This window comes from Cebus imitator, unplaced genomic scaffold, assembly GCF_001604975.1.
Source record: "Cebus imitator isolate Cc_AM_T3 unplaced genomic scaffold, Cebus_imitator-1.0 Scaffold2, whole genome shotgun sequence".
NCBI classification, from domain to species: domain Eukaryota; kingdom Metazoa; phylum Chordata; class Mammalia; order Primates; family Cebidae; genus Cebus; species Cebus imitator.
In genome coordinates this window covers 8,427,271-8,453,582 of record NW_016107317.1, presented here as the reverse complement: position 1 = coordinate 8,453,582, position 26,312 = coordinate 8,427,271, and the positions used below count along the sequence as shown (strand labels likewise).

At 33.8% G+C, this 26,312-nt stretch overlaps 1 protein-coding gene across 2 annotated transcripts in view; it reads right to left on the bottom strand.

The window, feature by feature from the left end:
* Positions 1 to 26,312, bottom strand: part of PDE3A (phosphodiesterase 3A) — a 316,106-nt gene that overhangs the window by 100,042 nt on the left and 189,752 nt on the right. For both annotated transcript variants that reach the window (XM_017528921.2, XM_037738537.1), the window contains exon 2: positions 24,664 to 24,714. In XM_017528921.2, coding sequence (XP_017384410.1) covers positions 24,664 to 24,714 — 51 coding nt within the window. The remainder of the gene's footprint in view (positions 1 to 24,663; positions 24,715 to 26,312) is intronic.

The following is a 26,312-nucleotide window of genomic DNA, read 5'->3' as shown; positions in this document are numbered from 1 at the left end:
TGTGTGTGTGTGTGTGTGTGTGCTTTCTGAAGACTAAATCAGGAAACAGAAACTTGCTGAGTTTGGAAAATTAAAAAAAAATTCCAGCTAAATAATACATATTTTAGAACATAGAATCAAATATTTGAGAGGAGCTTCTTTTCATTATCCTGGTAGTCAATGAAGCTGTGCCCAATTTTGTAATTCTGGTGTCCCACAATTTCTCTGTAGATTTTACATTTAGAAACCTATGTACATGTGTACACTACACGCTCAATTTCAAAGAAAGGAAAAATGGCAAAGTCTGTCGTGTTGCAAATACATCTATGGATGTATTTAACTGGCTTTATAACAAATTCTAACATGAGAAAAAAAAAAGTAATTGGTGAGGTGGTAGTAGACATTTGGCTCTAAGCTATGAAGTATGTTCTGTCTCAGTTCCTTATAACTTACTCATACCACTACCTATATCGATATTATCTAGCCATGTGCTGCTTTATGAACCTTTAGCAAAACAAACAAAACCAAAACCAGTATCTCTTATTTTATCTCAAAGCCATGAAAGTCGGAAAATTGGGGGCAATAAGCGTTCTGGTTGGCATTAAATTTTTACCCGCTATTCTAGTTAAATTTAATATGTTTGTCATATTAAACTATAGAAACCATTTCTAGTTTGCCTTTATTCTGCTAATGATTAAGTCCAATGTTCTGAGTGCTTTTCCTAATTTTTAAAGAATATTCAGAAAGAACTGTCTTATGCTATTTTTCCCCTCAAACCCAAATTAGTTCATTGTAAGAAAGGTTGCTTGAAAATCTCAGTAATAAACCTAGAGCCTATAATTTTCTTGATAGTGAAACCCTCCATTTGCTTCTGAAATCAGGAGGAGGACATGTCATTCTTCCATTTACTATTCATATTTCACCACCATCTTTTATGTGCTACAGTTTTGAAAATGCCAGATTCAAGAGGTTAATTTATACTGTTAGCTGTCACTATTAGGAAATGCTTGCATATTTGCATGTTTGTTAGGAAAGCAACATGCGAGTGTGCAGAGGGGTGGAGGAGAATTACTTTAATACTAGGCTGTACATCTACTCCTCTGACTTAGCACACATTATTGCTCTTGATGTCACAAAAAATAAATAGCATGATATAATTTGTAGCAATTTTCCTAGCCCCATGATCAATAGAAAGAGAAACAGAAAAGAATCAGAAAGCCTTTACTTGTCAAAGTGCACACTAGTTCATTGATTTCTATGATCACAGTCCTAATTTGACTAAATGCTTTTGGACCTAAGAATATTTTTAATATTACCAGTGTGGTTATGACTTGAATTCTGAAACAGCCTTTTCTTCTCTTCCACCCCAAACAACTTTTATTTATCCTTTAAGGCCACCAGTTTATATGAAATTATCCCTGAAGACTTCAGTCTATACAGATTTTTCTCCTCTTCAACTTCCATCTACTGCAGTCAATATTAGACCATTAAAAATATTATGTCTTCCTAACTTTTGTATACCTTATTATTTTTTAATCCAAGTTGTAAGATTGGAGGGAAGGAGCCATGTCTTTTGAACCCTACAGGAATTACCCAGCAAATCTTTCTGCCCTCCTAATTCTACACCTCGAAGTCGTGAGATTATTAAAACAGGCATAGAATCCCCTAAGAGGTGGCTTGTTACATGATTAATATATCAAGGGCAAGGTAAATTTAATTTAATTAAGGAGATACTTCTCTGATGCTAACCATAAAATTTTAATTGATTACATATTTGTTTTTATATTTACTAAATTTTGATCTAACATGCATGGTCTCATTTGTACATCCCAAATACTATTTTTTTCCTAAAGCTTCTGTAATTTTCTTTGTGAATTAATAAAATCTAGACTAGTCTTACAGTTGGTATTTTTCTTTCTGTGAGAGATCATTTCCACTCCAATTTCTGTAATACATGGCTCTTCGTTGTTTTCTCCACAATCTCTTAGATTTTTCTCAATCTCTTAGATTAAGCCTAAGAACCTCTGATAAACACTTAAGCATTAGCTAAGGTGCAACTCTGAATCACTGTATATGCTGCTGATTGCTGAGTACAAAGATACTCAGAACTGGTACCCAGAAGTGGGCTATTGCTGATAAGTATCCCAACTACCTCAGGTAATGGGGGAGCAGCCTGAGGGCTGGTGCTGAGGAACCTGGCATTAGTGGCTGGAAAGAGGTTTTCTATGTGACACAGAGAAGCAGCATATGGCAACATTGCTGTCTGCAATATTTAGAAGGTAGATGAGGAGACCTATTAGACTTGTAGCTCTAGCAGAGAGAATGGACAACAGGATGTAAGTATCATTTGTTGGTTACCGTGAGCCATATTTGACAAGGTATGATAAGAGACAAATGAGCTCAGAAAAGACTACATTTGTTTGAAAAGATGAAGAAAAGGTCCAAGAACAGGGAAGAGGCAACTGCTTTCCTTTCTTAAATAGCAGAACTACTAACTGAGAAGGACACTGAGCTAAAAAAGCCTATTGTAAGGATTAAACAAGATGTGGTCACCACACCCATTATAAATCCTCTGCATGGATTAAGATGTCTTAGAGAAAAATCAAATTAAGGTAGTAGTACTCAATATATCTTTTCAGTGGGATAAAATACTTCAAAGAAAAGAGACTAAAAATGCTTTTCTCATGGAAAACCTTCTAGGTTTTCCCAACAAAGTCTGACAGTCTCAAATTACCAGCATCTAAATTGGGAGTGAAAGGCACAAAGTCTAAAGGACACAGAAGTACAGCAAATCTTAAAACTACAACCAGGAAAAAAAAAAAAACACGGATGATGCAGTTATTAGCACACAAAACTGTACGGAATTAATTTTAAAAGAAGCTATGTTTTTGAGAATATTATACTATGAAAAGAACACCATTCAGTACTTAACGCAACTCTAAAATTCCTGAAGACTTACATATAGGAAGTGATCAAATGAAACTGAAAGGCCCTCAGGATGGCATGCTTTCCAGCGCTCAATGTATAGTTGATCATGGAAGATAATCAGATCAGGGAGACGAGGGAGACCAGGGAGAGTGGAACTCAGGGCTCAGAGATAGACAGACAGAGGCTTTCTCCCAGGAAGCAGAACCAGATCTAATAATAACAATTCAAAAATGTATCTAGCTCCAGGGTAAAGGACTTTAAAATAGCCTCCCAGTAAAATCTTAGAATTGCTTCAGGTTAGTGATGGTGTGTGACTTTTTTTCTTCCCTTTCAAATGACAGTGCTTATTGTGATGATCCTATTTTTCACCTGCGTATTAGTGAGCTCTGCGCCTGTGTATGCATTACTTGTATTACTCCAGAATGCGACACTTAACTGCCAAAGCCAGACCCACTGGAGTTCTCCTTCCTTCTGCCACTGTGATTAATGATGTCTTAGACAGTGGCTGCTCCATCATCTCTGTCTCAGAGTAAGGACGATACAGAACAGAGCCCTAGCCAAAGCATGATGGACATGATGGAGCAACAAATCAACTTCACTGTTTTTAGAGTCGGGGTCTGTTTAATACTGCAGTACCACCTTGTCTATCCTGACATGGTCCTTGAATTGAAAATAAAGATCATAAAGAACATAGCTTATTTATGAAGCCTTCCCTGGGGAGCGCATTAGACTAACTCCTGCCTTGGACTCTCTTGAAACAGTGTGAAACTCCTAGAGACAAAGTGAAACCTAAAATAATTTCTTCTGACTCCATTGATCGTTAACATACCCAGTTTCTCCCTGGAACAAATAACGAGATGAGTGGAATTCTCACAGGAGCACCCCTCTCCCACTCTGGTAAATTTTTCAAACCTACGTTTGTTACTAGTTTGTTTCTGAATTCACACCTCTACTTTCTTCCCATCTTTTGAAAACTACTACTTCAATTGTCTTTATATGTTCAACAGATTTCTCTTAATTACACAAGAAAACAAATGCTTCCCCACCCCTGGCGTGCCCCATGTTTGGTAAATAAAATGACTGCACATTTCCAGTATGTGTTAAATTCCATTTCTGTGCCACAGAACATAACCACAAAATTCTAAAGGAAGAAGAGATATTAGAGGTAATTCAGGCTAGATTCATTATTTTTTTTAAATTAACAAAACTGGAACATAAAGGATTATTTAACTAGTTCAAGATAATGAACATAAAAATATTATTTGATTGGTGGAAGATTACACAGCTCACTTGGAGCTAAGGCAGCTGGAATCCAAGTTCAGGTCTCCTCGTTTCCAGTCTTGTTCAAATTATACCAAACACACATTAAATTGAATATGTACTGATTTGAAAAAATAGGCAGTTCAATGACACTGTGAGGAGAGGGACATTAAATGTAGCAAACCCTCTTTAGTTAAAATTCTTTGATTGTTCTTTGTTATCTAGCAGGTGAATCCCCTACTCCTTAGCAGGGCAAACAAGGTATGTCTCAGTGTTTCCTATCTAAGCCATCATTTCATCATATTTCAACACTCTTGACCCACAGGGACTGCATGCTCTGAAATGCTGCTCTTGGCCATGCCGACCTAGTCACTGGGCATCCAAAGCACCACAGTTTCAGGCCTACTCATGTAACTTGGCTCTTGCCAGCTCTTTAAAATTAGAAAACTATTCTGTCATTCCTTGTTTGTGGGGTTCATGCACAATCTGAGTAGTCTTTATTCCAGTTCCTACTTGTTACTATAGGAAGATTTAATATTCTCCCTCTCGAAAGTACTTCTAATATAGTAGTATTGGATTTGCTGCAGCTGTGATGTATTGGAGGGTGCTAACTCCTCCATTTTCTCATTGTATTTTGGGGACCTCATCTAGTTTAGTTAAAAAAAAAAAGGAGAACCTCGTGTTTCCAACTTATCTTTTTATTTTATTCCTTTGTATAATTCTGTGCTACTCTCTAGGTTGCTGAATCTTGTGTTCTGACAACTGGACACATTCCATTTAAAAGATGATAAAGCCAATCTGAGCCTATAATAGCACGTGGCTAAGGGGAGATAAAGAACATTCTCATTATCAATATCTTTTCTGTAACTGACAAATTATATTTCTGTGAATATCCATAAATTGAGCACACTTACAGTGCAAACTATCTATTTCCACTGGTGAATGCTTAATGCTGAAAGTCAGTTTCTCTTTTCTGTTTATTGCTAGTAGAGGATTTAGTCCTTTCACATCATGTAAGACCAAGACAATTCTTATTTCCTGTTTTCCAGATATCTTAATTCTTCTGCCAAACTACTCATCCCTCTGTTTTTAATTAGTTGTATATAGTCCTGTCTTTATTTCAGGATGTTCACATCTCTATTTTCGTCAATTTTGCTATTTCCTGCCAATCTAATGTTCAATAGATAACATAAAAATTACATGAAATAGTACTCACAGTTCAATTAATATTTGAGACTAGTCTTTTTTTCAAATTATTTGTTTTGGAAAGGTAAGAGAATATTTTACTCCAAAACCATATTTAGAAAACTTAAAAACCAGCAATTGTATACATTTTAAAATAACTAAAAGAGTATAACTGGATTGTTTTTAACACAAAGGATAAATGTTTGAGGGGCTCGATATCCCGTTTTCCATGATGTGACTGGTACTCACTGCATGCTTGTATCAAAGTATTTCATGTACCCCATAAATATATACTTACTAGGTTCCTACAAAAAATAATCATAATTTTAAAAAATGTTCAAATTACGATATAGCAATAGGTTTTAGGTGTAAGTCTTTGTGTATATATGCAAATGTTGACCGAATTTCTTAAGATTTTTTTGCGTTGAGTTTTGCTGTACATTTTTTAAAAAGACCCTTATTTCAATCTCGTATATAAGAAACTAAAAATTATCAGATAATTTGTATTTTGAGCTCATTTGTCAAATTAAATCAAGTACTTTGAAATTACAAAGATAGGAGGATGAAAGAACAGCCTCTCAGTGAAAATTTACAAACAGCTAAAATTAACAGGACCTTTCAAACTAACTCAGAATGCGGTCGAACTCTTTTTCACTTGGATGAAAGTCTGTAGATGATCCCAAACAATCTTAGAGAGTAATATGTGTTACCTATTAAATTGTGTTAATATGTGTTAGATTCCCAAACGTTCCCCATAATGTGACCAGTAGATAGCTGATTTTTGAAGTTACCTAGTCAATCAGTTAATACACAAGATGCACATCCAAAGCAAATTGCAAGGCAATTTACCTTAGAGTTAACATTTATTTTTCTGTAATTGTGTATTTAATTAAAGCATTATTTCCCCCTCCTAATTTTAGTCAGAACTTTTTCTTACAGTTTAATCTTAATTGATTTTATAGTTTAATTTAAAATATTATATTAGCCATAATGAAAGAGATAGATAAATATCAGGTAAGCTGAAATTTACTTAAGTTAAAATTTTGCTTGATACCAAAAATGTTGATTAAAAAGTTAAATCCAATTTTAGTAAGAACAACTTTGTCTTAATTTGTTTCACAAAATATAGGACATCAAAATTCGCATTCCCACTGAAATTTCCTGAGGAATACTTTGTGAATAATATTATATTCCTCCTCATCAATGACTTGAAAAACAGGTATTCTAACTTAGACAAATAATTTGTCTTACTCATGTAATCAAAGAAAACTCAATAAATAGTACGTCCAATGGTATTTATAGAAATTTGGAAGGAAGATATTTACAGTTTGGGGCTTGGTTTTGATGCCACTCTTGAATATCAAAGAAATCTGTGGAATGGTGGGATCCTGTTAACAATCATTTTGGTAGAAGAGATTATGAGGCAGTATAATCTCCCTTTACTGAAGGATGATATTGAGATATCTTGCTGTTTGCAGGAGGAAAAGATTAGAAGATGCTACAAATTGCTGTATTAGGAACCACGAGACAAATGAGACCTTGTAAGTTGATCCTCTATGACTCAACGGCATCACAGAGTCATGTTCTGAGGGATCAGAGATGAGAAGGTCTCGGCTCATCATGTGGAGCATATGTACAGCATACGGGTGGAGATGGTGGTGGTGGGAGCAGGATGATGGTGTTGATGTGTGATGGTGATGATAATGATGAAAGCTATCATTTAAATGAGTGTGTTTATTCCACATACTTTCAAACTTAATTTTTTGTACCCACAGAACAAACCTTCAAAGTAGATACTGTTTCGTTTTCCAGATGAAAAAGCATCACTTCCAAAGGTTAAATGTCTCATTAAGGGCACATATACATTCAATGAGGGACTTGGAATTTTTATTATATCAAAAATCATTCTCTTCATCACTATATCAGCCTGCCTTTCATTTCAGTTAGTGTGGAATCCTGCAGGATTGAACTTTAAAATGTGTAGTTTCAAGAAATTCCAGAAAAACTTAATTATAACCTTTCACTTTCACAAATGTGCAGCTTTAAGAAGATCAGGTATAGTAAATTTTACCTCCACGGACTGCTGCTGGTTAAATGAGAAGTTATATCACTTTTAGAAGTCTTCCAAAGTTCATATTCAGAGGTAATTTCTACTCCATCATAAATTAACTAACTTACTTAACAGTCTTGTTGCAAATGTGGTAAAAGAGGAAGGTTAATGAGCTATATAGGTTTAGTGTAGAACTTCTTCATGTGCTGGACATAATAAATCCAATTTATGTAAGGCAGGCTTAGCAACAAAAAATGCAGTACTATATTTCTGTGGGCTAAAATCTCTATTTTTTGTCAGAAAAGCAATTCTGAAATGTTTTTCTCCTGAACAGTTACAAGACTGGAAAACCCACTACTCCAAGGTTGACCTTGTAGTTATTTAAATTTCTGAGACTCAATTTATAATCTCTATTGAAATATAGGGCTTATGTTTCTAATTAAAATTCAGGTTTAGCAAATCATTAAATAAAAATGAATTTATTTTAAATGATCATAATTAGCACCAGTATAAAAAAACCGAATATTGACCTTATATGGTAAAGTGTTTGGATATCTTCATGATAAAATCATACCTTAAATATATCTTGGGGGGAGGGAATATAGCATAGAAGAGACAAAAGTAGCTTTTCAAATCAGACAGACTTACATTTGAATAGTCTTACCTCTTTCTAGCTCAGCAACTTTGGCAATAACAACTGTTCAAGTTTGTCTCTTCATAGGTAAACATACTATAATAATAATATCTAGAATTCTAGAATACGAGCTTTATGAGAAAGAAAAGTTCATCTGTCCTGTTTCCCATGGAACTGCTTTACCACCAGCACTGTGCCTATACACAGGAGAAGCCCCAGAGCCTCAACTGAATAAATAAATTGTCTATTCTCAGGAATTATTTTGTAGATTAAAATAAATTACATGAAAAAACTACTCTGCACAATATATGGCAAAAATATATATTCAATTAATATTGTTTTCTTTTTCCTTTAATTAATTCAAGATATGTTTTAAGTATTTTATTTTAAATCTTTTATCTTTTCTTACAGGAAGCCATAAAAAATTACTTATAAAATACAAAAAACTTACCATCAAAGTCAGTTTTACGAAAGACACAAGATTGACCAGTTAAGCACTTTACCCTCAGATGGACCAACTCCCAAGTTTGGAAATTTCAGTGTGTTTAGAAATGTAGGCTAGTTATTTGACTGGTAGTGACTGATGAATACCAACCAATACAGTATGGGGGAAAATATTATATATTGGCATTTCTGATTGAGTATTTCATACTACAAAAATAACTTCTATTAAGTAACATAAAATACATGTGTGAACTTCAGAATTAGAGGGACCGTGACAGTGAATAATCTTGTCCAAAGCACTAAACTCACTTGTATAATTTGCATATTTTATATATAAATGGCTTGTCTGCTCAAAGAGTTATTCTTTCAACAGATGTTTAGTACTCCCTGCTACTATGACAGGGTATTACATATTTTTATTTTCCTTCATACATTTTAACATGAAGCCTCAAAAATTCCAAATATGCTACTAATCCACAAGGAAAATAGGAAAAAATGCAGAAGGATGGACATTGTCAATCTTTAGATAAATGTAGATTTGGTACTAGATAAGGATTATAAAGTTGCACGACACTTTAGTATTTTACTGGGGTGGAAAGATCTGGTTTTTATTTGGGAGATTAGTGAAGAGTTCTAAGCTAATAAAATATTCCGTTTAACATTCTAAGATAGTTTTGTAACATCTTAAAAAATCATTGTAGAACTTTTACTGGGAAGTTGTTTGGTCCCAGGTCATATTTTTGTACCTCATTAAAAATTAACTAAAAATACATTTAATAAATATACTGAACCAGTTTATTATAAACTTGATTTGGATTATTTTCTGAATTTCTTTTTAAAAGGCTTTCAACTATCCTTCTGTAATATAAATTCTGTTGAAAATAATTATAGAACAAAAAGGCTATTCATACCTTTTCCCAGTAGCAGCTCTATGATTTGGAAAATATCGTCACCACGTATAATCGTCAATTAGATGTTTTTAAAGTTCAGATTCTGTTAGGCTGTTTCTCATTATTTAAAACACATGCTTTCATGAATACTGATTGCAATTCCTGTTATCCTCAAATTAAAAGCAAGGCCACACCCTAGTCAAATACTGAAGTAGGTTAAATGAAAGTTCTGTGTGCTCAAATTCCCCACTTCATGCCCCATTCTCTCATTCTTTGATTCAACATTTCCTGAACAACTTCTGGGTGGCAATCACTGTTGGAGAGTCAAATGAAGTACTGCTTGGATACGAGAAGCTTTAGTCTAGTGGGAAATTTTCCATAGTGTTCTAAGTTCTAGGATAAATGGATTATGGATGTAAAATGTTTTATGAAAACACAGTGCTTATAATTTGGACTCAGATAATGTTTCAGTTGTATTTAAGAAGGATTTAAGAAGATAAAAAGGAACAAGGTATTTATTAAAGGCTGAAAAATGCACTCATAAAGGCACAGGGAGGTGAAACAACATATGCCATCCAGAGTACAGGAAATTCGATCTACTTTAGAGAGGTCAGGTATTAGTAGAAAAGCTAGGAGTCAGGAAATAACAGGCCTTGTTTTGTTTTCCTGAGAGTTAGTCAGAATGACAGAATTCAAGTTTAGGCTTTGGAAGTAATTTTAAGTATACAGCGATGTAAAGGGCTTACAAGAATCATGTAGGCAGTCGTTAAGTGTTGTGCACTGCACAACTCCAAAGTGGTCATCATTCATGTAACCTACAATGTGAATGGCTCCCCTTGGAGTTCACAATATTATTGCTATGGTGCCACAGGCTGTGAGAAGCAAGACCTATATCAATCCTCAATGCTGCATCCCTGTCTTTCAACACAGTATTTAGTACCTTCATTTCTGTTCCCTCATTCCCTCATCAAACATATTCTCATTATTCTTCATCCATACTAATGAATAAATGACTGATATCAATCTACAGTATAAGCTCCCACAATTTATAGATGAACAAACATGAGGTAGTAAAGACATTTAGCTCTAACTCTAGAACTTCAGGCAGAAGTAATACAAAGATTACTTTATGTACTGAAATCCATTCATCAGCCATACTAACACATTTAAGCTGATGCTATCATAACATGAACACTTGTCGCATCATCTGGGAAACTTCTTAAAGTGAAGATTTTTCTAGTTTCATCTACAACCTTGTCAATCAGAACGTCTAGTAAGCTCACTAGCTGATACTGAATGGATACTGCTAGTCCATAGGAATGACTGCTTTAAAAATAGCCCCTCAAGGGGAACTAACAATTCTACTCTGTACAGAGGACAGCCTTGATCTGAGCTTAAAACTCCTGGTTTGCCTAGATTGGGAAATTTCCACTAAAAGAAGAGCATAGTGACAGGACTCTTCTCTGAAGTACACTGAGACACACAATAATTTAGGAGATTTAGATTTTGGTCTCTTGGTCTGTGTATCACTGTTCAGAAAGAATGAAATACACCCTTATGAAGCTAGCTCATGTACTCTTACAGAAACTTCTCTGTGCACAATCATTAAACCTATTTCATATTTAGGAAAACCACTACCTTATTTTATTTTTAAATCAATTTAAATGGCTATAAATGTCTTCCTTATATTTAATCAAAATCTGACTGTTCTATGTTCTACTCATTTGTCCAAATATTACCTTACAGAACTACAAAGAGAAAAATTTCACTCCCTTTACACCTTTTTTTTTTTTTTAAATTTTGTTTTTAGACAGAGTCGCATGCTGTCATCCAGGCTGGAGTACAGTGGTATGATCTAGGTTCATGGCAACCTCCGCCTTCCAGGTTCAAGTGATTCTCCTGCCTCAGCCTTCCGAATAGCTGGTATTACAGGTGTGCATTACCATGTCCAGGTAATTATTTGTATTTTCAGTAGAGATGGGGTTTCACCATGTTGGCCAAGTTGGTCTCTAACACCTGGCCTAAAGTGATCCACCGACCTCAGCCTCCCAAAGTGCTGGGATTATAGGTGTGAGTCACTGTGTTGATAAGAGAGCAGTTTTTCTCTTTGTCTGGCTTTTTAAGTTCTCTTTCATAAGGGACACTGTTTCTAGATGTATTAATTGTTTATGTGAGTGCATCAGCTTCTCAATATCCTTCTTGAAATTATGTACTCAGAACTGAATTCAACACTAAAGAGGTCATCTGGCTAGGGCAGAATTTATTGAATTAATTATTCTGTTCTGTATGTCATAAATACTACCACTAGTTAGTGAAACCCAAAGTGGCACTTGCTATTAGAAAAGCCACATGCAAACCACTACCATGTCACGCATATACCTATGTAACAAACCTGCACGATCTACACATGTACCTCAGAACTTAAAGTATAATAAATAAATGTTAAAAAAAGAAAGAACATATTTTTACATTTTGTCCCTACCCACCATGGAAAGTTTTGTACCTGGTTAATGAATACAGAGTTTCTGCTAGTAAAGATGAAAAAAAAATGTTAAAAAAAAAAAAAAAAAAAAAAACAAAAAAACAAGAGCCACACGATATTGGGCTTGAAGTCAATCCAAAGTTTTAAGTCTGACTTTTTGTTTTTTCATTTGCTTATGAACAAATATGCAGTTACTTTCCATTGTGAAGCTTTACTAAAAATTTAAGTACAAAATTTTGTTTTTCTTCCTCTTTAATCTTCTTAGTTTAGTATTTTAACTGAAGGTTAATGAGAAACCTTTCTAAATCCTTATTCTAGCATTCATATATTAGCTACAGATTCCTCTTTTTGGTGTCAAAATGTAAATGTGCATTATTTTGGGTATATTAATTAATGCTAAAAAATATTAAGGTAATGCCTTAATGAGTTTTATAATTCTTCTCATATCCTATGATTTTGTTCTGCAAAAACTATTCTGTTGCAAATGCAAATAGGACAATCCTGACAAGGTTTTGAAAGGAGAGAGAGAGAGACAGTATCTGTGACGCTAATTCCCTCATAAATAATCAAATGAACTTTTAAAATAAAAATATGTAGAACATTTTTGCCTTTGAAGCTGTTAAAAACATTATTTATACACAAAGTACAGAAAGTATTTGTAGAAGAGAGTGAAGCAATACATAATAATATCAGTTTTCCAATTTCATAGTTTCTCTAAATGAAGCTGATTTTAAAAAGTTAATCTGGTAACCATTATAGGGATGATTTTTTTAAAAACATGATTTCAAAAAAGACTTTAAGTGTGGTTATCAAGGCGTGTGTATTTGGAAAAGAAAACTGTTAATAATATATCTTGTATTTTTTCATATCTCCAAAAAGATAATGATTTTATTTTTAATACAAGGCATGCTTATGACACGCATTTAGAATAACCCATTTATACATGCATATTTATTAATGTTGTGGCTATATACCAGCTTTTTCCAGGTGGTATTAAAATAGATATTACTTATATCCATATTTATCAATGTACTCAGCCCTTAAAAATTAAAATCAACCCATCTTCCTTGTTCCTTTGAAAATTAGTCCTTTCCATTTTCTCTAATTCTTTTCCATAACTCTCTAAACTACTTCTTTTTCCATATTCTCTAAATTCCCAAAAGGTCAAACAAAGTAAAATAAATTTAACAAAGTATATATCTGTTAATGGGACTAATGTACACATTATGAAAAAGTTTAATAAGATTATTTCTAAGCAACTGTCTAGCTACCAACAAAAGCACTGCATCGAATATAGAAAATTTTAATATTTATTAAATCTACCTACCTTTTGTACATTAATTGCTGTACTGTGCTATATATTTGAAATGCTGTGTCACAGGAAAAGAGAGAGAGAGCTTCAAACACTTGATATTTAGTATAACAGGTAAGAGCCTCTCCTGTGCTTCTAGCTATGCATATAATATGTATAACACAGTTCATTTCAAAAAAAATGTTTATTTCTGATGCTGCATCCACTGATTAAAAGTCCCATGACCACCAGCACATAAAATGATGAACACAGAATGTCTCTTAAACATCTGGAAGTCATAGACATTATTTATATCCCTATTTTTCCTAATTCATATTGGCAGAAATTAACTCCAGGTAAAAATACTTGATATTTTAATTAGGTAATAATGTCCATAAAGCTCTTAAAAAGGAACTTAACAATAAATGTTATGACTTTTATTAAAAGTAAATATCAATGCTTTTCTTTTATCCTAATAGAATCTGTCAAGAAGAAATAACATCCACAATAAAATAAGCATCTTATATTCATGAATAAGTACAGAAACTCATTGAATTCTAATGCAATGTCTATAAAGTTATGATGTTAGTGATGTAGTCAAACCCATGATGCTAAAGAAGACATTAATATATCATTTAAAACTTGCACTGAATTACTAGCAAATGCATTGTAATAAGAAAAATGAACACATACTTTTTAAGGAAATCTCAGTTTGGTTTGATTATTTATCATGCGAAGTTAAAATAATGCTTTTTTCCTCTCCTGTCTTTTTCCATAAACAAAAGCCACAGTGCCAAGACCAAAACATAAAAAATAGTAAAATTATATATTTTTCTTCTTTTTGAACAGAAATAGTAATGCCAAGTTCAGCTTGTTCCATTGATTTTAAGCCAAATAAATGGCAAAAAATAGTGAAAAGCCTGGTCATATCATGTGTCATAAGCTTCTATTAAAGTTCTTACATAAATTTCAGATCCCTAAGCTGCATGAGACAGGATCACTCTTAAGCTCAAAAGTTCCATGTGATAAGAGAGAGGGGGAAAAAAAAGGAGGAAGGGAAGTAGTCATATGCCTTGAGAATGAGAAGAACACATGTTCCCATATGAAAAAGTCAATATTTAAATACTGTCTTCTCCTTATCCAATGCCAGCATGACAAATTATTCCTCATCCTGTAATTTGTTTACAGTCAAAGTAATAATACGCTGTCCTATAATAAGGTATCATGGATGTTAAAATGAGGGAATCTCAACTTACCTGTACGCCTTAGAAACAGAAAAGCGTGAAAGCAGGGGAATCAGATAAATAAACAGCATTTGGCTTTATTATTCATGCTTTAGATAGATTTAATTTTACTAATTCCTCGAGGGCTACTATATTTTATTATGGATTAACAGATTTCCTCAAGACACACTGGCTCAGCACAGCTTACTTGAATAAATTAAACTCTAAGTTCATAAATTATAATATTTTCATTTATTTTAGAAATATTAATTAAAAACTCACTATATGCAGGGCTGCAGTAATCAGTATAAAACAAAACCGGCTGCTGCAATTTTACTATTTAGCAAAACTTATTTAAAGTCATGTTGTGTTTCTCCATGAAAAAGAAAACTAATTGTACTAGGATTAGATTTCATAAACATATAGTTAATAGGAATGCTCTTTAAAAACTCATGCAAAGGTCTAAAAATGCAATAATCTTGCATATACTGCCATTTTTGAGGTACCAGACATGTCACCAAAGTTATGGCACTAAGTCATTGTAAACCTGAATATGAACAATGAGCAGTAAAAGTGGGGTTGAGGCCTGTCAATCCCCCAAATCATTACTCCCAGTATCAAAAAGATTCACTGCCATGTTTCTAACTTTAATATGGCTTCAATGGCCGTGTTCTTTTTGCTTCATGAGATGGTCTTTTCTACATCTTCCAATCATAATCTTAGATAGACAACTTCTTCCCATTCCTCTGCCCTCAATCCTTTGAGAACTAGAGCTTTTACATCTGTTTGCACTTCATCTTCCTTAATGATTTTGATGGTTTATTTTTGTGATTTCTATTCCACCTGTTTGTCTCACCCACAATTTTCTGAGAAGCTTTTTTCTCCCTAGCTTAAAAAAAAAATCATCTTTTAAGTGTGTATTGCTGATAACTATGTAAACAACTTTCTCTAAATTCAGGGTTAAAATGATTTGAAAACAAAGAACATGGTTACAAAATTCTAAAATGGAAATAGTTGTAAAGATTCAAGTGGAAATTGCCACCCAGAAATATTTAAACACAGGACCAAAGAACTCAGCAAGCAAACTATTTTATGCAAGTTTGATAACCTGCAGATTTCCAAACAATAAGCTTTACTTGTAGCACTTAGGTTTCCAAGAATTACTTATTACACAATGCATCACCACCCAAAAAGGGGAAAGAACTCCACTAAAAAAAAACAAAAACAAAAAAATTATGTGATCTAGAAAATCAAATCTGACATAAGCTTCATTTTTGTGAGTTTTAAGATAATTTTAGTTCATTAATATCGCTAATACCATTCCAGGTTTTTTCTTTGCAGTTATCAGCCTTGGTTCCTTGGATTTACTTATGTTTACGTGATGGCTGAATTCTACATAAAATGGGACAATCACTTAAGGTTGACAACATAACTGCTAAGTCATCTTTGTTCTCCCAAAGTAAAACTTCTTAAGAAAATCAGTACCTTTGATGAGAATATAAAATCTTGTGGGGAATGCTATTAAACAATATTTTAGTTTGTTCCCTAGAAAGGGTGTAAAGAAAAATTCCTGTACCATAAATAAGATGTTAATGCTATTAGAAATACATATTTATATATATAGCCTGGATATATATTAAGAAATTAAAATTTTCAATTTCTCCAAATTAAAAAAAAGTACCAAGAATGTACTAAAAGCCCATATCCTGTTTTGTTAGTATATGAAAATGGATGTTAATATTCATGTTGAAAGATCAACCATTTCCCATTTCCTTTGCCTCAATTCACCCTCTCTAGTTAACTGTCCTCACTGCCATATAAACTCTTCCACCCTAACCTTTGCCTACCACTATATCTGATGATCTGTTCTAGTTAATATATCCTAGTCATAGATTTTAATATTCTATGAGAATCTGATTATTTTTGGTATAATCTTTTTTTTAACAGTTTTATCTATAAGTGGAGTAAAAATAAAAAATCCACCCACAAAACTTCCCTTTTAGAGTATGTTGTCAGGATTAATAAAAACAAGATCTTACTCAATGCTACAGATGGCATAAAGTCACCCAGCATGAGATAAAAATTATTTCCCTTGGTCAGATACTGCAATTCAAAGATAAAATTAAGTTATCAAGTTACCATATTTTTCTTCTGTTATTCTCCCAAGTGGAAGGCAAAACTTGAAAGCTGGAAAATTTTCAAGCTGTGTATTTACTTTATAGGAATGTACATGCAAAATACTTGCATTAATTCTCTTAATGTTTACAATAAGGTATCTGGGGGAAAAAAGAATATAATAAAAGTCACAACTGCAACATTGGTCAGAAACTGTGGCTTAAAGTGATACGTGTCATTTTTGTTTTTATTTCTGTCTCAAAATATACTTTTGTACACTCAGTAAAATGATTATTGCTTAAACTATTTGCAGCTCCTGCACATAAACATCTATTATCCGTGTTTATTTGATTGCTTTGTTTCATTTCAAATAAAGTACCACAAGGTTGTGATTTGGCTAACCAAACACAAGGTAGTGCCCATGTCATCAGAATGATGTCCACAGGCCCCAAAATAAGAGGGTCATTCAATAAGTATTAAACAACATGTCTACTAATCTATAAACATGGGGAAAACAATAAAAGCATAAATGCCAGTGGCAATTTTCCCTTTTATTTCTGTGGATTTGATTCCTGTTCATCAATGTTCTTTTAAGAGACCAGGGCCTGTTATAAAGAGTGACTTACTCAAGGTCATCCATCAGTTTCCCTGAAACACATGTTCCATGAAAGCACTGTGAGGATAGAGCCAAACTCTCTCCTCCTGTGAATCAGTTGAATGTATAAGCGTGGAAACAGTATGTTCCCCCCACCTTCCATGCCATTAGATTTCTTGGACATAATTCCACTGTGAGAAAACTCCTTCACAATGAAATGTATATGTTCTTTAAAATTTACCTTTAATAGACTTAAAGATGGAACCTGAAAAGCTGAAAGCACAAATGCTTGAAGAAGCATTTCCTCATTTTCTTATATAAAGTTTTCAAGATTAATCACTAAATATTTATTTACTATATTCCATACACCGGGCAATGAGATTATGCTGTAATTTCAGTGGTTTTCAACTAGAAGCAAATTTGCCTCCCAGGAGACATTTGACAATGTCTGGAGATATTTTTTCTCATAACATAGGAACTCGGGGTATTGTTTCTGGCCTCTACTAGGTAGAGCTCAGGGATGCCGGAGAAATAACACACTACATGGGTTCAGTTGTTAAAAAGAAACTGTTTTCTCTTCTCTGAGGACAAGAGAAATGTCGCTCCAACCTCTTGACACTGTGTGTGCTGTGGATATTGTCAACCATATCCCTATTATGATAGATTTGCTAAAAGCTGTGTCTTGTAGTTTGCCAATGCAAATTAAAGACATCATACTAAACAGTATGTAGATAAAAGCAACTTCAAAGTGTGGTGAAAGAGTAAAAAACAATTGTCCAACAGTATGGAACTGACTAAAGGATAAAATTTTAAATATCAGAATGGAGGAGATAGATATGATATTTAGGTCCCTTTCTGTCACTATTACATGCAATGACAAGGCCATCCCTACAGTAAGTGAGGCCCTAGGCAATTATGTTGTGTGTGATCCCTGTTAGTAAAAGCAAAATTTAAACAAATTTTACAAAACAACAAGCGAAAGAAAAACCCCAAACTAAACTGTCTTTGGAGCGTTGCCAAAAATTAAACAATTATTGGAATAATTTCTGAACTAGTATTAATATGTTGTTAGGTTGATATATGGAAAAATGAAAAAGGAAAAAGAAATACAAGTGAAAGACATTATGTCTGTAGAAAAAGTAGCACTGGCAGCTAGCTCTAGGGCATAAATTATTCCCTGGTAACGAGTTGGGCATTTGTGAGATGTGATAATGAGCTCCCAGTCTGCTCACATTAATCCCTTGGAACAAATTTCTGGGAAATATGGCTGGTCATCTTTCTAAAATGTATTAAAAGGAATTAACTTCAATAAATATATATGGCATTACTCCAGATAAATCTGAAAAGGCATTTAAATTACTCTCCACATTCTCTTATCAAAAACAAATGATTTAACCTGGAAAAGAACCGACCTGTCACTGAATCAGGCCATTAGTAGGCTAACGATTAGGTTAATCAACTTCAGTAGCTACCATTAACAGATCCATTCCCTTGAAATGATACACAAAAAAAGTAAAGCACAATGACTCCCCATCAGAATTCATCCTGGAGAATTCAAATGTAGATACCTACATTAGTAGGTATCTGCTTCTTAGTCTGGAATTCTTACAGTTTGGTGCCTCCAGGACTTGTTAAACCACAAAAGATATGCTCCAAAATAGGCGATGGAGCATTTTTAAGCATACTGATAGTCCAGTGCATTTAATGACTTTTCCATTGGAATACTCAGCTGTCTTTTATATTTTACACATAATACTTGAATTATTTAGAATCATACTAAAAAAAGACTTCAATCATTTGGAGACTAGATGAACAACACAAAAATTTGTTTCTTTTAAGTACTTTTAAATCCAGCTGATGGTCTGGCTGATAGTAAAATACCAGTAACATACTAAATGACTAAAAACTTGCTAGTTTTTAACTATTGATAAATAAAGACCTGAGGGTTCCAAGTATATTAAAATGTTAGGAAGTTTACAAAATTCACCAATTGAACTAATCCACAAGGAACCTCAACTATGTGATATGTAATTTATTTGGCCCCTTGGAATCCTCTTCTACCATTTTTAAGGTTTTCAAAGAAAAGCATATCTTCTGTTGCCTCTCTTTACTTCCCACTGGAAAACTTTCCTTCAAGAATTAAAAAAAAAAAAAAGAAGAAGAAAAAACAAGTAATTGCCTTCTGAGAATTTCATCCCCTGACTTCATTTGGTATTACTGGGAACACTGCCAGATAAAAGAGTTCTGCATGCCGCTGGAAGTTTATTTATCATTTAGCATCTTTCCTACATTTGGATGATCTACTGTTTGACAGTTATATACTTTTAAAAAAAGAAACAAGAAAAATCAGACAGTTATGAGTGAGCTGACAAATGACAGAGAATTACTGAGAATAAAGTAATGTAAGTCAATTTGAATGAAATTCTTGCTGAGTCTAAAAAGTCATATGCAATTAAGGGTTGGAATTTACTAGAAGAAAGATAGGTATTTTTCTGTAGAACAAGTATTTGATATGAACAGTACATCTTCTTAAATTCTGTGATAATGCATACACGATACAACCTTGAAGTACAAAGGCAAATTTGAGAAAATCCCCTATTAATTTCCAAGGGAGAAGCCAAGAGAAGCTCAACTCTATCCTAAGAAATGATTAAGGCTGACTTAAAAAAAAAATTAGATGCTGCTAGACACCAACGTCGTTTTGTCCATTTCTGACTCCTCAAAGGCTAAAAAAAAGTACCTGACATATATCCATGTTTTGCAAATCAAAGTAAAACATGTTAAAATTCATCTTGCAGGCTAGCACACTCACATCTGACACAGCTCTCTGCTTTTTACAAGACATTTCTTGATGCTCAGGAACCAAGCAAGTTTCCTTTTTTAGATATCTAAAACAATATTTATTCCATGTGTTTTCTAGCATTCAAGATTTTTCACTATTTTATCAACTTTGTATACTCTACCAAGAAAACTGAAGTCATTAGGTTCATAGTATCTTTTTAATGTTATAGCCGTCCTTATTTTTTCTCTCTCATTCTGCTAGAAATACCTCTATGACTTTTTGTTTGTTTTTTGTTTTTTTTTTAGATAGGAGTCTCCCTCTTTCTCCCAGGCTGGAGTGCAGTGGCGCAATCTCGGCTCTCTGCAACATCCGTCTCCTGGGTTCAAGCAATTCTGTCTCAGCCTCCCGAGTAGCTGGGACTACAGTCACATGCCACCATGGCAGGCTAATTTTTTTTATTTTTAGTAGAGACGGGGTTTCACCATATTGGCCAGGCTGATCTCAAACTCCTGATCTCAGGTGCTACTCGCCTCGGCCTCCCAAAGTGCTGGAATTACAGGCATATGCCACCGCCCCTGTCCTCTACTTTTAAAAAAAAAAAAACTTCCCCATCTGTACTTTTTGGTAGACTTATCCAGCAATTCATTTTCGAACAGGGCCAGCTTCTCTAATATAGTGTAAATGGCTGGTATGGGGTCGGGGTGGGGTATTTCCTCACAGGAATATACATAAAGACGTGCCAAGAGGACCACTTTGGAAGAAAGCACCTTCCCTTCCCTGAATCGCACCCTTTCCTCAGTTCTTAATCAGCTCACTATTGAGAATTTTCAGTGTTTTCTTTCCCATGCTAATGCTTTTCATCTGCCAGTAATTAAGACACATATCTCACCTTAGCAGTAACAATAAATGAATAAATAAATAAATCACTCTTGCTGCCACATCTTTCTGCAATCTCAACTTTCTTTTAAAACAAAGCTCCCTTAAGAGACCCTTCTGGTATCTTACACTATTCTCTTCTGCATCCTTCCTTCCAACACTTCTTTCTCAACACTGCTTTTTCAAAGTTCACTAATGTCCTCCTAATCACTATACCCAAAGACATCTGCTACATGTTTTATTTTCTTGAACCTTGGTCTGGGATCTCATTCCTCTCTTTGGTGTAACTACTTTCAGTTCTGAATCATTTCTCCTCCACCTGGTCTCTAGTAAGACCATGCCTGCTCATTAACTCCCTCTCAGCTTGCTTCTAGCCCTTACAGTATATTTTCCAAGAATCAGACTTTTATCTGTTTTTTCTTTTAATATCCTTCTGGGAGTCTATCTACTGGTGGAGCTTAATTATCAGCTGTATGATTACCATTCCCAAACTGAAACCTTTTGTTCTACTCAGGCTTCGAGTGTTTATCTGAAACTTCATTTTGGAATTGTCAACTTCACTTGTCACTTAACACTTGTAACACTGAACTCATATTCTTCCACTTAAACTGTTCTGTGTTAATAGCCCTAATTCTTATAGTACTCAGTTTCAAACTCTTCACCCTGCTAACTTCCTCTGCCTACCTAGTCAATAAAGTATAGCATTCTCCAAATCAAACAGTAATTGCTATAGCAATTACCATCCAACAACTGTTTATACAAAAGTTAATTAAAAAATTCACATGTATTCAAATGTGTCCCACACTCTTCTCAGTGCAGACATTTACCAAAGCTTTTTCATCCGTCTTTTCCTCTGTACTTTTGAAAGCTTCCCCATCCTTAAAGCCACATCTCAGACATCACCAGTTCTCAGAGGTATTTCCTAATCTAGTAGGGAAAAAGAAATAATCTTCCACCTAAATCCTACCTCACTTTGTGTATATGAAGTCTTTTTTTTTTTTTTTAATGGAGTCTTGCTCTGTTGCCCAGGCTGGAGTGCAGTGGTGTGATCTTGACTCACTGCAACCTACGCCTCCCTGGTTCAAGCAATTCTCCTGCCTCAACCTAACGAGTAGCTGGGATTACAGGCACCCATCACCATGCCCGGCTAATTATTATTATTATGATTTTTAATTTTAGTTTGTATTTTTAATAGAGACAGGGTTTCACCATGTTGAACAGGCTGGTCTGGAACTCCTAACTGCTGGTGATCCGCCTGCCTTGGCCTCCCAATGTATATATACGGTCTATATGTCACTTGATGGGGATTTTGTTGTGGGAACATCGTAGAGTATATTTACACAAACCAGATGGTGTAGCCTTTTACATACCTAGGCTACATGCTATAGTCTATTGCCCCTAGGCTATAAATCTGTGCAGCATTTTACTGTACCGAATACTGTAGGCAATTGTAACAAATGATATTTGTGTATCTAAACATATAAAACCCATAGTAAAAACATGGTATTATAATCTTATGTGATCACCATCATATATATTGTCATTTACAGATATGTCAACATATACTACATATCATATGTAATGCTGCATCTACCAGATTGCCTTATATGTGAATTATATATACGAATATTGCCCTAATTTCCAACCATAATTTGTGAGCTCTTGCAAAGCAATAACCTTGTCTTTCAAGTTTTTTTCAGTTAGACCGACTACAGTGCTATACACATAGCAACTACTTAGAAACCAGTTCTAAATTAACTAGACGGAATTTGAGCAAGGCTTTGGAGTAAACTATTAAGAGGTCTGTGTTCAAGTGCAACCTGTCTGAAATTTCCTTTGAAAAGGTAGAAGGCTTTAGGCATATTGACCAAGAAGGTAACAGCAACAGCAGAAGGGAGCAATGATCCAAAACATAACACATTATTGTTGTTATTTTGCCAGTAGAGAATTGGAAGCACATAAAAGGGTATTACTTAAGGCGTAATTTATCTACCTGAAATTTCCAAAATCCTTGGAAATCCTCTTTCTTTTTAATGTTTTTTGTCATGGTTCTTACTGTTCTTATCTTTTGGTGTGTTGTGTTTGCTTTTTATTTGGCAGTTTTCATCTGAGTTGAGGAATCAAAATGAGACAAAGGTATACTATATTTAGAGTAGCTATTTTGCTGGTTAAGAGATCCAAGAAAGATTTGATGTTTATAATGGTAATTCACGCAAGCCTATTTTAAAGCTTTTGCTTTTCAGAACCACCTTAGGCTTTCAAATATAATCAAACTTTATTTATAAAAATAGTTTATGTTTATATGTGGAATTCTCACATTTTCTAGCTATATGCAATATTAGGAATTTTAAAAATTTTGTTCTTTTTATGCTGAAAGTTAACAAAAGCAGTACTGTACAATCGTGAGGTTTTTTTTTTTTTTTGTCAGTTTATATTGACATAGTGACCTATCTAAACCTGAAGATAAATTATACCAAAGTAAGCAAAAGAGAGAGTAAATGATATATATTTTAAACAATAATTGTCTACATATAATACTGCATTGCTTTGAAAGAACATGTCCTCAACAACTTGCTTGATATTCAGGACATTCTGAATATCAAAATGTTTTGGGGGCAATCATCAGAAACTATGGACCTTCTTACCTACACTCATCTGTACTTTTTTATTGGTTTAGAATCACAAAGAATTTACTGTATGTTAATTTAATCCCTTTATGACTGACCTTGCAGCAAATTCTTTTAAAAATTTTATAGATGTATCCAGAGGGAGAGTTTTCAGAGAAAATGAAAGGGAGGTGAGAATGAAGGAAAGAAAGCAAGGCATACATTCTTTGGGATGATCCTAATTTAATTGGTTTACACTATTTACTCATCAAATTGATAATGGACAGAAATAAAATCAGTCATTAAAATGTGAACTAAAACAATTGATTGACTTGGTTTTATTTTCCTAGTGACCTAAATTAAATAGAGTTATTCATACAAGTTTAATGACAACACAAGAACATATCAGCTTTGTAAAACACTTGAGAGAATCCCCCACTTCCCAATGAACTTTCATTTACAGTATTGCATATTCAACTGTCTTTTGTAAATTATATTTTTATAGTAGCAAATACAAAATGTGTGCAACAGAAGCAAACATTTCCACCCACTTAATTTTTATTTTGCATGTTTGCAGTCAGGTAAACATAGGCTGCCGTGAGAGAAATTATTTTTATATTTCTTCACAAAGTGCTCTAGGAGGAGAAATAATTTTCTTAGTGTAAAGCTCAGCCTTTATTCAGTCAGGGAAAGTAATTATGGAAGCAAAACAAATCCACATTGTCTAATTAGGTCATTAAAAAGCAAAAATGCGTCATGGAAGCTTTTCTCCTTGCCTAAGACATAAAGTAAGACAATGAAAACAGTCTGGCAATATAGAAAGATTTAGAATTTGTTTCTTTTCAAAAATAATAGGTCCTTTCATCTTTCTGTTTCCCTCAGATGAAGACAGTTAATTTAGAGACAAAATCTTCTAATTAGTTCAGAGTTTAGTCTGATTATATTTCAAAATATTTAACCAAAAACAGGAAGCTGAAGAAAAAAAGAAAATACATGGAAAAAGTGTCAAAGGAAATGAATAGAATAAAGAGAGTGGGTTGCTGATCAAAATGTATTCTGCAGAGACAAGATGAATATAAAATCTATATTCATATAAACACAACCAATCTGGGATACCAGAAAGCTCTTAAGAGGAATATCCTGGCATCTGCCTTTGGGATTTGAAATCCAGACTTTAATTATAGTTAACTTAAATAAAAACAAATGGCATGGTTATTTTGCATCTTCCTCTCTCTACATTTTATTATCTCTTGAGTTTTAGAAAACTCATGGCTGAAAGTGTTAAGAAACGAAACATGAAAAAGAAAAGGAAAAGAAACTTACCTGTGATCCTCTTGGCCCTCGTTTGTGGTCCCATTCTGAATGTCCCATGAGCTGTAAAGATGATAACTGTAATAAGTTAAATGATTATTTTACCTGACAAACATTTTTCCTCTTTCTTTTAAAGAATAATCGGATTGTTCCAATCTATATTAGTAATACATTAAATAGCTACTCTGAATAAATTAACATACCTAAATTATTAGTAAACTCCTGGTTGGTTTGATAGCTAATATTTTTTCTAATCATTTTGAGAGTATTTTAATATCACTGTGTGATAAAAGAAGTTAAATATATAGCTCTGTCAGGGATATCCTAGATAGATGTCAAACCACGTAAAGCTTTATTTGCATATTAAGCCTTTAGCTTAAGAAAATATTCTGGGTAATTAACTACTGTAGTTTAATCTACTGCCACAAATGATAAAAACCAAAGGCCAAATTAGTTCAAAAATTTTTAATTCTTCTTCAAAACTATAAAAATCTTAAGAGCATTAAAGAGTGAAATTACTAAATATTTAATGTGAATGCTCACAATCACAAAATGTAGATTTTAAATAATAACCTATAAAATATTATCATGTTATTCCTATGGTGGCAATAGCCCTGAGCTACTTTGCTTACAAAGAAGAATATTTACTTATTGAAAAAAACAATTAACATTAAGAATATTAAGGAAATACAAGATACTGATTGAGATAAATGAAACTCCATTCATCTGTCAGTAACCTCATCATTCATGAGTACCAACTGAAGAATTATTTACAACTAATAAGCTAACACACCAACAAGATGGACTATACATGAATTTATGTACATTATTAACATTCCTATAACAGCAATGACTAGTAGACTTAACAACAAACAACAGAGCTGTTCATAACAGCAACAAAAATAATATGCCTTTGAACATTATCAAGAAATATTTGATAATCATGTGCAGAAAATGGTTAAAATTTGCTGATGGACATATAGTGCTACTGGTAAAGAAGACTTAATTCTATAAACTACTGAGTACTCAGTTCTACTCAAACAAATTTAACTAGATTTCAGGTCTAATTAGATTTCAGTCAAAAGCTAATAGCATTTTTAATTCTAGAAAATCATAAATTTCATTAGAGAATATAAACATATATAACTAGTATGTCAGATGAGTGTAGAGATACAACGGAGACCATGAGAACTCATGATGTTATATAATGCAATGAAGTTTGCTAGGAGGGTACATTTAGGTGATCTCACCAAACTCAAAGAAAGTTAAAACTATGATAGATGATGGATGTTAATTTACTTGACCTTAGTGATTACTTTACATTGTAACTGTGCATCAAAACATCATGTTGTACATCTCAAGTATATGCAATAACAAAGAATCCATTAGAGGGCCAGCCGTGGTTGTTCATGTCTGTAATCCTAGCACTTTGGGAGGCTGAGGCAGGTGGATTATCTGAAGTGAGGAGTTCAAGATCAGATAGGCCAATCCTGCCTCCACTAAAAGTACAAAAATTCGACAGGTGTGGTGGTGTGCACCTGTAGCCCCAGCTCCTTGGGAGGCTGAGGCAGGGGAATTGCTTGAACCTGGGAGGCAGAGGTTGCAGTGAACCAAGATCATGCCACTGCACTCAGCCTAAATAACAAAGTGAGACTCTCTCT